General features: G+C 45.8%; 1 protein-coding gene across 2 annotated transcripts in view; it reads left to right on the top strand.

Annotated features, from left to right (window-relative positions):
- Nucleotides 1-13839, top strand: part of tenm2a (teneurin transmembrane protein 2a) — a gene marked incomplete at its 5' end in the record, with an annotated part of 135414 nt that overhangs the window by 110917 nt on the left and 10658 nt on the right. For both annotated transcript variants that reach the window (XM_079269021.1, XM_079269020.1), the window contains 9 exons: nt 4686-4832; nt 6032-6242; nt 7034-7153; nt 8593-8854; nt 9159-9426; nt 10583-10726; nt 12292-12541; nt 12868-12888; nt 13002-13231. In XM_079269021.1, the coding sequence (XP_079125147.1) occupies nt 4686-4832; nt 6032-6242; nt 7034-7153; nt 8593-8854; nt 9159-9426; nt 10583-10726; nt 12292-12541; nt 12868-12888; nt 13002-13231 (1653 nt within the window). The remainder of the gene's footprint in view (nt 1-4685; nt 4833-6031; nt 6243-7033; nt 7154-8592; nt 8855-9158; nt 9427-10582; nt 10727-12291; nt 12542-12867; nt 12889-13001; nt 13232-13839) is intronic.

Raw genomic sequence — 13839 nt, 5'->3', positions numbered from 1 at the left:
CCCTGTCACCACAAGCACTGTGATTGCAATCTGATACACACAAACACCGAAACACACACAAAGCAACACACATGTATATATATATGTATATATATATATATATATATATATACACCACGCAGGGGAATAACAGTTTGTGATCTCCCCATTTCCCCCATCAGAAAGTAGGGCAGCTTTGACTGCAGCATCAGCCCAAGATGAAAGAGTTGTCAGGCTTCAGCTTGGTGCAAAGCACACTTCACCAGCACCAGACACTGTCGGTGTTAGCTTATCTCAGCTTGCCTGTTCTTCATTTCAGCTCTGCATGATGTTTGCTTGCATTTATTTTAAAAAGAAATTAAAAAGAATAAAAGAATACTCTCCCCATCTCTTACCTTTTTGCACGTTTTCTCCCACTGCAGACCATGGGAGCATGGTTGACAAAGCAGGTACCGTATCTGACTCTGGTGTTTCTGTTTCTTAGCCTGTGGTGGTAGAAGCTATAGCTGCTGCATTTGTGGGTTCCGGCCTGGCTTGGCTCTGTAGACTCTGTGGTGATATCTGTGCGTAGATCAGAGTGCCGGCCTCGATGACGACTCCCTGCACGCTGCAGCACACTCCCATTTGCAGCAGTGCGCTGCAGCAGGGGCTCGCTGTCATTGGGCCTCGATGTGTTGTGGGGGTACCGTAGAGCCTAGTGTGGTATCGGAAGTGTCGAGGGGCTGTGCTGTGAACGTGTGGATGTGCATGCGTGTGAGCGTGTGTGTCCCCCCCCCCCCCCCACCCCCTCCATGTTTTCCAACGTGGAAAACACATCAACACACAACTCCGCTCAGGCATTCTAGTCAAGTATTGCGTAAACGCCGCTGCTTTCACACGAGGAGGAAATGATGAGAGCCGTAAAGAACTTCTGAGGTAATTGGTGAATTTCATAGGCCACTGATGCGAGGCCTTAATGTGGTGCCGAGAAATACAGAACTGTTGAGTGTGTGCGTGTTTACATTTGTGGCAACAGTCGCGGGCCACGGAGGAGCGTCTAATACATTTATTTACTGTGTGTGTGTGTGTGACTCAGCGAGCGTACAGTATTAATTGGAGGTTTCTATCTTTTCATCAAACCCATCCTCGAACCCCAACTTAAGCCTTAGAATGGAAAAAAAGTAAAAATCCAAACAGTTTAGTCAGATCACACAAAGATAAACAGAAGCATGGCTGAGGTTAAAACATTGATGCAAAAAGAGAAGGGCGCAGGTCCAGGGTGAGTTGTCTCACACGCACGGCAAGAATGCTTAACAGATAGCCCCACAGCTGAACCGCTGTCGGGTTACACAGAGCGGCACAGATTGCCTGACAGTGCAGGTCCCCGGAGCACCGTTGAGAGTGTCCTCTCACCCTCTGCGCTTAATGGAACAGCTCTCATTGTTTTATGACGAAGCAGCGCACAGAAAAAGGTAAATCCCGGGGTTCATAAGGGAGCAGGACTGAGAGAAGGGAGGGCGAAGAAGAGCGGATGGAGCCGAAAGGGAAAGCAGGGTGACAGGTCGGAGAACACGTGGGGTGAAGTAATCAATTTCATTTTCCAAGAGAGCTCATTGAGAACAGCAGGAGGAGCAGATGAGGTGCGGTTTATCCAAGGAAGCGCAGAGTTATCCGGTCCATCTATAGAGCAGCGGTCTCAGATTTATGGCTGTGGCCTTTGCTGTATGACCTTTAGAAGAGAAGAGGCAGAGTTGGAAACATGGGGAATGGGGAGAACGGAGGGAACTTTTTAGCACAAAGTTTTCTTTTATGCTCTAAGTTCCCATTCTCTCTCTCGCTCTCTCTCTCTCTCCTCAGAGTCTCGCGCAGTATCTTTCTCTATCCAGTCATATACCCCAATACCCACCCACACACACACACACACACACACACACACACGCGCGCGCTGAAGACTGTGTGTGCTGACCCATAACCCAAGGCAATTTCTTCTCCTTTTTAAGGGGATTTCATCAGAGTCCAACCACATTAGTGGGGAGGGTGGACTTAATAGTTTCTGAAATCCCACTTTATTCTCGTTAGTATGAGAGGGATATTGACTGGGCCCTGGCATTAAAGAGAGAGGAGTCTCGTGTCGGCCTGCCCAGGCAAGCCGATCAATGCGAGCTATGGATCGTCCTGTCCGGGTGCTTCGTAAGTATTTGGCTGCTTTAAATGGCAACTCCATTTAACAGGCAATCACTGCTAACTGCCTTTGTTCCCCGAGCTCAATACTCGGGGACAATCTATTCCAGCTTGACTGTTAATACAGCGTCATGAGCGGTCCCCTGATGCAGAAAATGGTAATAATTAAAGATAAAAACCTTTGATTTTATTCCTCTTGTTGAGCTGAAAAACGTGGTTAAGCTTTGCTGCTTAACCCCCCCCCCCCCCTCCTCCTCCTCCTCTCACCTCCTCTTGTGAGTTCAAACAAGATGGCGCCGTGCCTTTCTCAAAGTCCTCTGTTGACTTTCCCTCGTCGCCTGGTGGTTGAGACATTTGACAAAAAGCCAATCGGGATGAAATGCCTGTTAATTTCGCTGCTGCCACGGTTTAGATTGCGCTATTTGTATTCATAATGCATGGCTTTATTGATGCGGCGATTTGTTAGAGGGCAAAACCCTACATTGCAACTTGAGTGAAAATATGTTCATTAATCTATTGAGCGGGACTCAATGAAAATCGTTTCATATTCATAATCTCTTACTGGGTTGTTTTGTCCTCCTTCACTCTGTGTTGGCACTCACTACTACTGAGTGGGAAATGTCAGGTAATATCTCTAGGGTGTGTTGTGCTGGGCGCGTGTGTGTGTGTGTGTGTGTGTGTGTGTGTGTGTGTGTGTGTGTGTGTGTGTGTGTGTGTGTGTGTGTGTGTGTGTTTGAGTAAGTGCCTTTGCGTGCATGCACGTATTGTTTTATCAGTCAACCCTGTCTTTGCCTCCATATCCCGTGGGTAGACTTAAGAGTGTCGCATCCTGCTCCCTCATTTATTGAAGCGGAAATCACTGTGACAAGTTAGTTTGAGGCTCTTTGTGCTGCCGGAGAAAACATTCTCATTTTGTGTCATCATGCCTTTTTTTCTTTTTTTTTTCTTCACACTCTCCCTGATAGATTATAATGTGGCAAACACACAGACTTATGTTGGAGCTAGAAAAGTGTGATTTAGAAGGATATGGGAAAATGGTAAGGTGAGTTAAAGGCCTTTTTTATTAAAAGACATTGATGGGCAAAATTGTCCCAGCATGGATGCAAAGTACCCGAATGGAATATGAAAATGTCATCGTAAGCTTTCAGACACAAAAGTATTTATCTCTTGGCATTTAGCGGACATTTAGACCCAATTTAGGAGAAATATTTTTTGGATTTATAAGTTACCTTAAAGGGCCAGTGTGCAGCATTTAAGGGGATCGATTGGTGGAAATGGAATATAATATGAATAAGTATGTTTTCTTTCGTGTATAATCATCTAAAATAAGAATCATGCTTTTTGTTACTTACTTCTTGCCAAGAGTTAGATGAGCAGTTTGATACCCCTCTCATATATGTCCGTTCAGTGTGAAGCTGGAGCCAGCGGAAAGCTAGCTTAGCTTAGCATAAAGACTGGAAACATCGGGAAAGAGCTAGCCTGGCCTCGTTCGTACAGGGGATCGTGTGTGTGTGACATTGTCTTAGCCGGGCACAAGAACTTCTTGGAGTGTCTGCTGGCTGTCTGGCAACCACGCTGTGACAGCAAGACTCAATGAGGTCACTGCTCCCAGCCAAGAAATAGACCCGCACAAAACCCCCTCCCATCAAAACTAAATGTATTTGTACAGATTAAACAGACAAGATACAGCACGTAAATTAGTGAGCTTCAGACAGAGCTGTTTGCAGTCTTTATTCTAAACTCAGGTCATATAACTGTGTGCAAAAAGAGAATTAGCCTATTTCCCAAAATGCCAAACTATTCCGTTAAATTTTCTTTAGCATTACAACCAACCAAAAGTGACCAGATAATACTTTGACAAGATCGTACTGCCCTCTATAATTGCAAATTTCCTCAACCAGACGCCCATAAAATGTCTGCTTTTCCCTGCCTTAAAGCCACTCTTGAGTTGAGGGTGGCCCCGCTATGCTAGTTACAGAACTTTCTTGGCTTCGGGGCCTCAGATTCTGGTAGAGCTTTTTGCATAAACTAAAGTGAAGGTTCATTAGCTCATAGATTGCCACCGCACAGATACACACACACACACACACACACTCAAGCGAACATAATCCCATTCTCTCATGAGAAAGCATTACTCTCAGGCCATCAGAATCCCATTACCTACACTGAATCATAAGTAACAGAGAGAGAGAGAGACTGCGAGAGGGAAAGAGAGTGTAATGATCGGGTGGGGCTCTATCAAGTGAGTGTATCGAGAGGTCTGTCCACACATACACACACGTTGGGACGGTGCGCATTCAAATTGACATGCTGAGTTAAATTGATTCTTGAACAATCGATACTTAAAGTATGCCACCACGTGGTTATTAAATTGAGTGAGACTCATTGGTCTATCATAACCATATGAGCATGTGTGTGTGTGTGTGTGTGTGTGTGTGTGTGTGTGTGTGTGCGTATCATTGGTGATAAAACAAACAAGCCATCACCTTGCTTCTCTCCCATCATCCCTCTCCCTCCCCTCGTCTCCTCCTGTCCTCTCCTCGCAGACGGCTGTCCTAACTTGTGCAACGGGAACGGCCAGTGCACCATGGGGCAGCAGAGCTGGCATTGCGAATGCCAGACAGGCTGGAGGGGCCCCGGCTGCAGTGTTGCCATGGAGACCTCCTGCGCCGACAACAAGGACAACGAAGGAGGTGAAATGGGGCTATTATATAAGTGCAGCCCTCTCTTGAGAATGCCTACTGTGGAAATAAATGATTGTTAAAGTAATAAAGCATGAGAGAGGATAAATAATGAATCAAAGCTATAGGGTAGGCAATTTATGTTTTTGTTATATTCGTTGAAATTCTCTTTCCATCACGACGGCAATAAATCAAATGCTCTGACAAAAAAAGTCCTCGTAATAGGCGGACAATGTTTCCCAATACTAACATGCTAGCTTGACAGCTGTGAGTACTGACAATAGCCATGTTTGTTGTTTACTTTTATTCGGATAATGTTTGGTGTTTGCTTAAGCATGAATCAGAATTGAGGTAGTCGGCATAAACTGTTCACAAGAATTGGACTTACTCGTCGTGACGTCACCCCATTCGTTTGTGGACTGCGGTTTTCATGCCGTGAGTTTGGCATTTTGGCCATCGCCATCTTGGAATTTGACCATTGCCATCTTGTTTTTTTTGCAACCACTCAGGGGAAGTGACCATATTTGGACTGCGGAGGAGTGACGTAGAGACGCCGTATACGGCTCTGCTAGCAACCTGTCAATCACAAGCTAGCCCGCCCTGAAGCATACCCTGCTTTATGATCTATTTTACCCTAAATGGACCATAATTTACGAAATGAACATCATGCTGTATTTAAGACTTGAAACTAGAGACTGAGACCATAAACTTATGTTGACAATGTTTACTGAGGTAATGAATCCAGTGAGGAGTAGAGTCATTTTCTCAAACTTCTATGCAACCAGACCTCTTTTTGCAACCAGAGGAGTCGCCCCCTAATGGCAAGAACAGAGAATGCAAGTGTATGGCACTTCCGCATTGGCTTCTCTTGGCTGGTAATAAGTGGATATGGCTAGCGATGACAACGATGCGCTTTCTTTTATTTTGGGGGCGTGGCTTTGGATGGAGGCCTAAAGGGCGGGGCTGAGATTCTTTCTTCGATTTCCAAATCTAGTTTACTGTTGCTGGTTTCTTTAATGTTGCCTACCCCAGCTTTAAAACAATACATAGAATTAACTGTTATGAGAGGAGTCTCTGGAGGAGTCTTCTATGAACTAATTATCAAAATATTAAATCAAGAATGGAAGAAGTAGGTTTAGTTTTTGTCTTTTTTTGCAATCTTTGCCGCTTTCACACCACCACCTCATTATTGCGCTTTCCCTCCGTCTCAGATGGACTAACAGACTGCATGGACCCAGACTGCTGCATCCAGAGTCCCTGTCAGAACAGCCCGCTGTGTCGGGGCTCCCGGGACCCTCTCCTGGTCATCCAGCAGAGCCCGCCGTTCCAGCCCCGCGTCCGCTCCTTCTACGACCGCGTCAAGATGCTCGTGGGACGGGACAGCACCCATGTCCTACCAGGGGAAAACCCGTTCAACTCGAGGTATGGTGGGAGAGCACACGGACACAGGCTACAAGCACACATTACTATTAGTATTCATATCACTTAGTTACCGTAGTTATAGCATTTGATGCAGGAAACATTTTTTTAAATTCATTTTTATAATTCAGGGCTAGAGGGGTTTTCATGTTTGCCAATAATGTTTAAAAAATGATTTTACATGCCTGTGAGATTGCATGTTAAGGATTATTCTTTCAGAAGGTATATGAATAAATAAAAATTGCTCTAGATCCAATGACACAAATGTCAAAAAGACTTCAGAAGTGTTCACAGAGCCAGTCAAGACATCAACAATTCCCAGAGCCAAAGCAGAGCGGGCTGAGATTCCCCCGTAGACTTTGGTAGAGCTGTGAAGCGCTGTCCGTGGTGCTGAGTCTCGTCCGCATCCACTGCCACATGCCGGCATCATATGTTTCAAAAGAAAGCCGCTCATCAAAGTGATGCTGTATATTTGTATATATATAAATGTTATCCAATGTGTATCAGTGCTCTTCGGCGCAGCCACTCACACACACACACAAACATACGCTCACGTCCATCCACATTGTCACGGTTTGTTTACGTGATTGACGGGAGCTAATCTGGATGGCGCGGTCTGCTGATTGTCACTAATTAATGAGTGCTGAAGGACCAGAGCAATGACTGAATGAATGGGCAAACAGGGGTGATTGAAAGATGGTGAGATTAATCAAACCAGATGATTGATGGTTAGGAAGATTGGGTTGATAGATTGACTATCGCTCCCTCACTCTGTGTCTTCTGTCTTCTTCCAGTTTGGCATCTCTAATCCGGGGTCAGGTGTTGACTACAGATGGAACCCCTCTGGTGGGGGTGAACGTGTCTTTTGTCAACTACCCCCACTATGGATACACGCTGACGCGGCAGGATGGAATGTATGTACAACAGCTACCCAGCACTCCTTGCTGAAACTACCTCACCACATAGGCTGTTTTATAAGATTAGATTAGATTACATTGTATTGGATTACATTAAATGACATTAGATTAGATCAGATTAGATTAGATAGCTATCATGATCCCATGGGAAAACTGGGCTGTTGCAGCCACAGATAATTAGATACAGCAAAGAAAGAGGATTTTGAATATGAGCAGAGGAAATGTATTTCCAAGAACAACACAAGCGGGAGTCAAAACTCAATCTCCTAAGTGAAGATGTATTAATAAAAAGGATAACGGGAATGAAAACAACAGAAAAAGAGTGTGCAAGAAAATATGAAAGCACGATATATATACTGCAATGGGCCAATCAAATGTTCACGATTTACACGGTTTTATGTCACGTGAGAACATTTTCCAACAATAGGAGTTTTACTCGAGATAAACAGCATGTGGAATGAAATGATAAGGCCGCCACAGAAACTTTAAAAGCAAAACAATGAATGACAACCTTGAAATTGGATGTTTAAGTACCACAGTTCTTTTGCTTTATTAGCCAACTTCCAAAACACGTTTGGTTAACTCACCTGACACGTCTTTCCATTTCCCCCCACAGGGATTCAAGTTGCCGGGGAGTTTTAAGGCTGCTTTAATTTGACTTTTCTGTCCAGTTCTCCCCCCCCTCCCCTTACAACTGATATTGAATTCCAGTCTGGCTGACATCCGTAACATGTGACTTCAAAAGTTGATTCATTGGTTCTTTAGACTGACCTCCCACTCATTAAATGTGCAATTTCTGTGTTCCCTGTCTCAGGTTCTTTAAGCACCCGTCTCCTCCTCTCATCAGTGCTTTTCTTTGCAGCCTTTTCTCCCACTTAGGCCGAGCTGACGCTGAAACATCCCAACTCCCAGTAACATTTAATTAACCTTGTATTTCAGAGGCAGTTACTCACCAGTCTCACAAACTTGTGACTCGAAAGAACGTGTTTCTGATATATCCCTGTCTGGCCTTGTTTCGTTTTGATGAGTGCTGTTTCCTCCCACTTGTTACAGGCTCGTACAGAGCTCTGGCCATTTGCCACGGCAAACTGTGTAATGACCTGTTTCTGCACTAATCGTGAGCCCACAGCTGTCTGTCATAACGTGGAGACAAAAGGTTTCACTTTCACCAGTGTTCTAACATGGTGCTATTTATATTTCAGACCTTTTACTGCAGCCTTGTCTCTATCTGTGCGTTGTAGAAGTTTGTTGCGACGTAATGTAATCATTTTGAAAAGTCGATTCCAGGTGTTTGGTTGTTTTTTTTTGTCGATGAGTTAAAGCAGTGGAGTAAATGTTATATTGGAAGAAACAAAACACTGACAGTGTATGATCGTCCGCCACAGCGCGTCCCCATCTGTACCTTATTCCCATCCTCTTCTTGCAAACCTCTCCAGGTTTGACCTGATAGCTAACGGTGGTGCATCACTGACTCTGCGGTTCGAGCGCGCCCCCTTCCTGAGCCAGGAGCGCACCGTGTGGCTGCCCTGGAGCCAGTTTTATGCTATGGACACTCTGGTGCTTAAGACAGAAGAGAACACGATCCCGGGCTGCGACCTGAGCGGCTTCGTCAGGCCTGACCCTCTTGTGATTGCATCCCCTCTCTCCTCCTTCTTCAGCTCCAAGCCAGGGGAGAAACCCATCATACCGGAGACTCAGGTGCAGTACCACTGACCTCTGGCAGCCGGCTAATCTCCCTTCTGGTTCCCTCGCTCTCTTCCCTCTCTCCTGTATGCCTGTCTCCTGCAGCTCTCTTTCTCCTTTCGCTTCCATAGCTTCCCCCCCCCCCACCCCCACCCCATGTGTTCCCTCTTTCTCTATTTCTTTATTTCTTCCATTGTTTTTTTCCCCTTTTTTGTCCTTCAGCCGTCAGTGGAAGCGTGACCCCCATTACTCCCTCTCCCTCTAACCCCCCCCCCCTCTAATCCTTCTCTCCTGTCATCTCCTCTCTTTTGTCTTCCAGGTGCTGCATGAGCAGATCGAGGTGCCTGGCTCAAGTCTGAAGCTGTGCTACTTGAGCTCCAGGACGCAGGGCTACCGCTCGCTGCTCAAGGTGACCATGACTCCGGCCGTGGTGTCCATGGGCCTGCTGAAGGTTCACCTGATGGTAGCAGTGGAGGGCCACCTCTTCCAGAAGTGGTTCCATGCCTCGCCCAACTTGGCCTACACCCACATCTGGGATAAGACCGATGCGTACGGGCAGAGGGTCTACGGCCTTTCTGCAGCTGTCGGTGAGTGGAAGGGACGGACGGGAGAGAAGCTGGGTTGTGGGGGTCAGTGGACTAGAAACGTTACCAGTGAGGCAGCATTGGCTATGACAGAGGGAGAGCTTGCTAATTAGGGAGCCTGGAAGAGAGCTAATACACCAGAAACCCGGCCTCCATCAACTCCGCGGTATAGCCACAGTTAAGTGCTTTTTTTTTTTTTCCTTCTACTTTTTTTTTTTTTTTTATACGTCTATTTTTCATTGAAGCCGCTTGTGGTTCAGTCAGCCAGCCGTAACTGCGGTGAAGGGTTATTAGCCATCAGGGTGAGTTAGCAGTTAGCCACTGGAGCAGCGAGCAGGAGTCCAGGGGAGCCTCGGTGCTATTACATTCCGCTGTCACAGTCGCTCACAGATGCTGTCAGCCACACACGGCTGTCAGGCCACAGATGCGGCAGACATCTGGGGGACTCAGTGCGGACTAAAAGCACGAGGGGCATTCTGTTTGGGAAAATACATCCACTCAAAGGTCCCCTTCTTCCCGGAGAGTGACCGTAAATTTGACGTTTCTTAAAGATTACAAAGCATATACATGGTTTACGATCAGGTTACATTTTGCAGGTATGCTACATTATTGTATGCAGTGTAGCAGCCGAGAAGGTGCCGGCAACAGCAGACTTGACTGTCACTCAAGTGGGAGTTGATGTGTTAACACGCTTTTCCTTTTAACAAGTTGTAACACGGAAAAAAAAAAAACACACACACACATGCATGCACACAAACGCACTCCTTTCATCTTAGCTCTCTTTGCTTATTTGTACATTTAGGCTGTCAGCACATGTGCTGTCCACGATTGGGTGCAGCGGCAGAGTTTTTCACCGTGGCAACCGGTGCGGCCCGTGTGTTTATAGGCCCAATGAGTGATCTTTCCAATTAACAAGGTTTTTAATTGATTTTGCAGCATGTGGGAGTGTTAGTCGAGTGTGAGGGCAGGTTTTTGTTCGAGGCGCTAACTAGCTTCTCTGTGTATCACACGTTTCACAACCTAGAGGAACTTGGGAGGATGTGCTCAGATGAAGTTTTGCACAGCCTCCCTTACTTTTACGTTCATGCATTTCACTTCTCTCACTTCTTTGTGTCGTTGCCTCTTTCTCCTCCCTGTCTCTGCCCTCTCCTGTATGCAGTGTCCGTGGGCTATGAATATGAGTCCTGTGCCAGTCTCATCCTCTGGGAGAAGAGGACCGCCACTCTGCAGGGCTACGAACTGGATCCCACCAGTCTGGGCGGCTGGTCACTCGACAAGCATCACATACTGAACACACGCAGTGGTACGTACCCATATGGACCATATGGACTTTTTTATTCCCCCCCCCCCCCCCCCCCCGTTACCTTGTAGTTTATATTCAGCCAGTCCCAGCAGGTTTACAGTACTGTATATCTCACATAACTTGCTATTGTCATGGGGGGTGGGGGTGGGGGGGGGGGTAGACAGCACCGTGCTTCCTGTGGTTCACATGGAGTTGCCAGGCGCCTCTTTTTTTAACCTGTCTGTGAGGATTTTCAGGAGAAGAGCTTGTGTTCTCTCACTCGCACCAGCCCTACTGAATAAACATGTGCACCTGCCAATCAGCAGGGGGGGGGGGGGGCTGAGGTACCTTTTCCAGAAACTTATTGGGGATCTCTGTGGCGGTGGGCCAGCGGCCATTCTTGTTGCATGATCTACTATTCCATTACCTACACTCTGTGCAGTCATGCAAAAAAGGACTGGGGAGTATAAATGGGCTGATGCAGCGATGCTCACCTGCTGTGACAATCAATGCACTAATGGAATGAACGCAATGGAGAACCAGCGGTGTGTGGCGGTATTTGTGGAAGTGGGGGAATGCATGTACGGTGGAGAAATGTCTCTCCTCGAGGAGAGATGCAATGCTACGCTTTGGCCATCAAAAAAAGGCCAATGTGTTGCCAAAGTGATCAAATGTCGCTGGTACTGAACACACAAGTGCCAGTAAAACAGCCTTCATTGCATCCTTGTGCCTTTTTTGTTGATACCAAAATATGTGTTGGGAGATGAATTTATTAACGAGACTGACAGCCTACAGCCATGCGAGCAGCTAAATGCTGAGTCATGCTCCCAGTGACAAAGCTGATGTTGAGCTATACATATATATAAACGGTATATATATATATATATAGTAGGGGTGTAACGATTCGCGTATTCGTATTGAACCGTTTGGTACGAGGCTCACGGTTCGGTACGCATGACGAACCGAACAATACGTTTGAATAAAAAAAATAAAATAAAATTCTTTTTTTTTTTTTAACCTTTATTTAACCAGGTAGTCCCATTGAGATTAAAAATCTCTTTTGCAAGATGTAAGTAACAATACAAGATGTAAGTAACAATACTACATAACATTAAGGAGCAGCTTTTGTTTTTTATGCTTATGTGTTGCTAAGAAGACACCCCAGAAGATGAGTCACTCAGGTATAGTTCCATCATTGTTCAAAGTCAAAGAATTACTTCATGATGTTAGTTGTAATGAATAAATATATTTTAAAATGAAGTACATTTCTCTGGCATTTGTAGTTTTCTACTGTACCGAAACATACTGAACCGTGGCTCCACTGTATCGTACCGAACCCAACCGTGAGTTTTGTGAACCGTTACACCCCTTATACATATATATAATGTTGAGCTTTGTTGAGCATGTTAGCATACTAACATCTGCTCATTAGCCCTCCTCACTACAAAGTACAGAGGATTACCGGATTGCCTTTAGTTCATATTTGGACATTGACCTGCTGATAGCACGAGTCAATGAATAGATTTCCTTTCCTCCTCTGACTGAAACCATGATCCTGACTCTGCTTATGTTTCTCTCCTGTCCAGGTATCCTTCACAAGGGAAGCGGTGAGAACATCTTTGTGACGGAGCAGCCCCCGGTAATCACCAGCGTCATGGGAAACGGACGGAGGCGCAGCATCTCCTGCCCCAGCTGTAACGGCCTGGCAGACAGCAACAAGCTGCTGGCGCCGGTCGCCTTGGCAATGGGCATCGATGGCAGCCTCTTTGTCGGGGACCTCAACTTTGTGCGCAGGGTCTACCCGTCTATGAACACAACTGGCATCCTGGAATTAAGGTAAACGACTCATCAATTAGAGAGCAGACTGGGATTTAGAGGTACTGAAAACACTGACACAAGAAGGACTGGTTGGATTGAAGTCAGATGGCAGGACAAGGAGAGGGGGAAAGACTCGATGGTTTCAGTGCATTGAACGTGTAGGATTTCATCCTCCCTTGAAACAGAAAGAATAAGGTGAGACACTGGGGATGGGCAGGATCGAGGTAGAATTATACACCGTGCTACAGACCTCCAGGGTTAAATGTTGTTGTTCACACCACGGCAGGCTTTGTGTGAATTAACGTTTGTTTTCTTGTGCTTTTCTCTCTCTTTCTCCCTTGAAGGAACAAAGATTTCAGACACAGGTAAGATCCTTATGACAGCTTCCTCTGCACATTCCAGCAACAATAGCGACTTCAAATATAAAACTAAGCTATTCACTGACATGATGATTGTTTTTTTTCTTCTGTCACCTCAGTAACAACCCAACCCACAAGTACTTCCTGGCAGTGGATCCAGTATCTGGGGCTTTGTTCATCTCCGACACCAACTCCCGCAGAATCTACCGCGTCCACTCGTTAGCGGGAGGCCGCCTGCTGTCGGACAACGCCGAGGTGGTGGCTGGGACAGGGGAGCAGTGCCTGCCCTTTGACGAGCGCTGCGGCGACGGCGGCAAAGCCACCGAAGCCACTCTCATGAGCCCCAAAGGTGAGCCACTGTCAAAAGAAAGGTCCAGAAAATGAATCAGCAATTATGCTGTTGATTGAATGATCGTTTTAAGGCAATCGTCACGCGAAAACATTTGGCTTTCTCCCAAATATGATTTTATATCATAAATTGGACGTCCTTTGCTTTTTGTACTGTTGTTCGAGACTTAGCAAGGCATTTAAAGACGTGGGCCGTGGGAAATTGTGACATTTTATTGACTTCATTTATAATGAAACTAATCGTCAGTTGCAGCTTTAGGGAAGCGTGATCAGGCCAGAACAGCCAAGAACCTATATATTTAGTCGTGATTACAGAATGAGATGTATTGCATTCAAGTGATTCTTCAGATTGTGATATTAAAATGATGAAAATAGCTGACAAAAAAAGCGCCATTGTGATTTTCAAGACAGATTGAGGCGCCTTCCATTTTCCTTTTCTTTCCCGGAGTATAATTTGTTTTCTCAGTGTGCCCATCGCATGACTCAACTAAAGCAGGACAGACACAGAAGGAGGTTATAAACCAGGTTAATGTTAAACTTATTAATGGAATGGTTTTTGTGGATCATTGGATCTGAGAACATTGTGACACCAAACTGTCAAGGATGTCA

This window comes from Melanostigma gelatinosum (genome assembly GCF_949748355.1).
Source record: "Melanostigma gelatinosum genome assembly, chromosome: 5".
Taxonomy (NCBI): domain Eukaryota; kingdom Metazoa; phylum Chordata; class Actinopteri; order Perciformes; family Zoarcidae; genus Melanostigma; species Melanostigma gelatinosum.
Note: the sequence above shows the minus strand (reverse complement) of the source record. Positions and strands in the feature narration are given on the sequence as shown.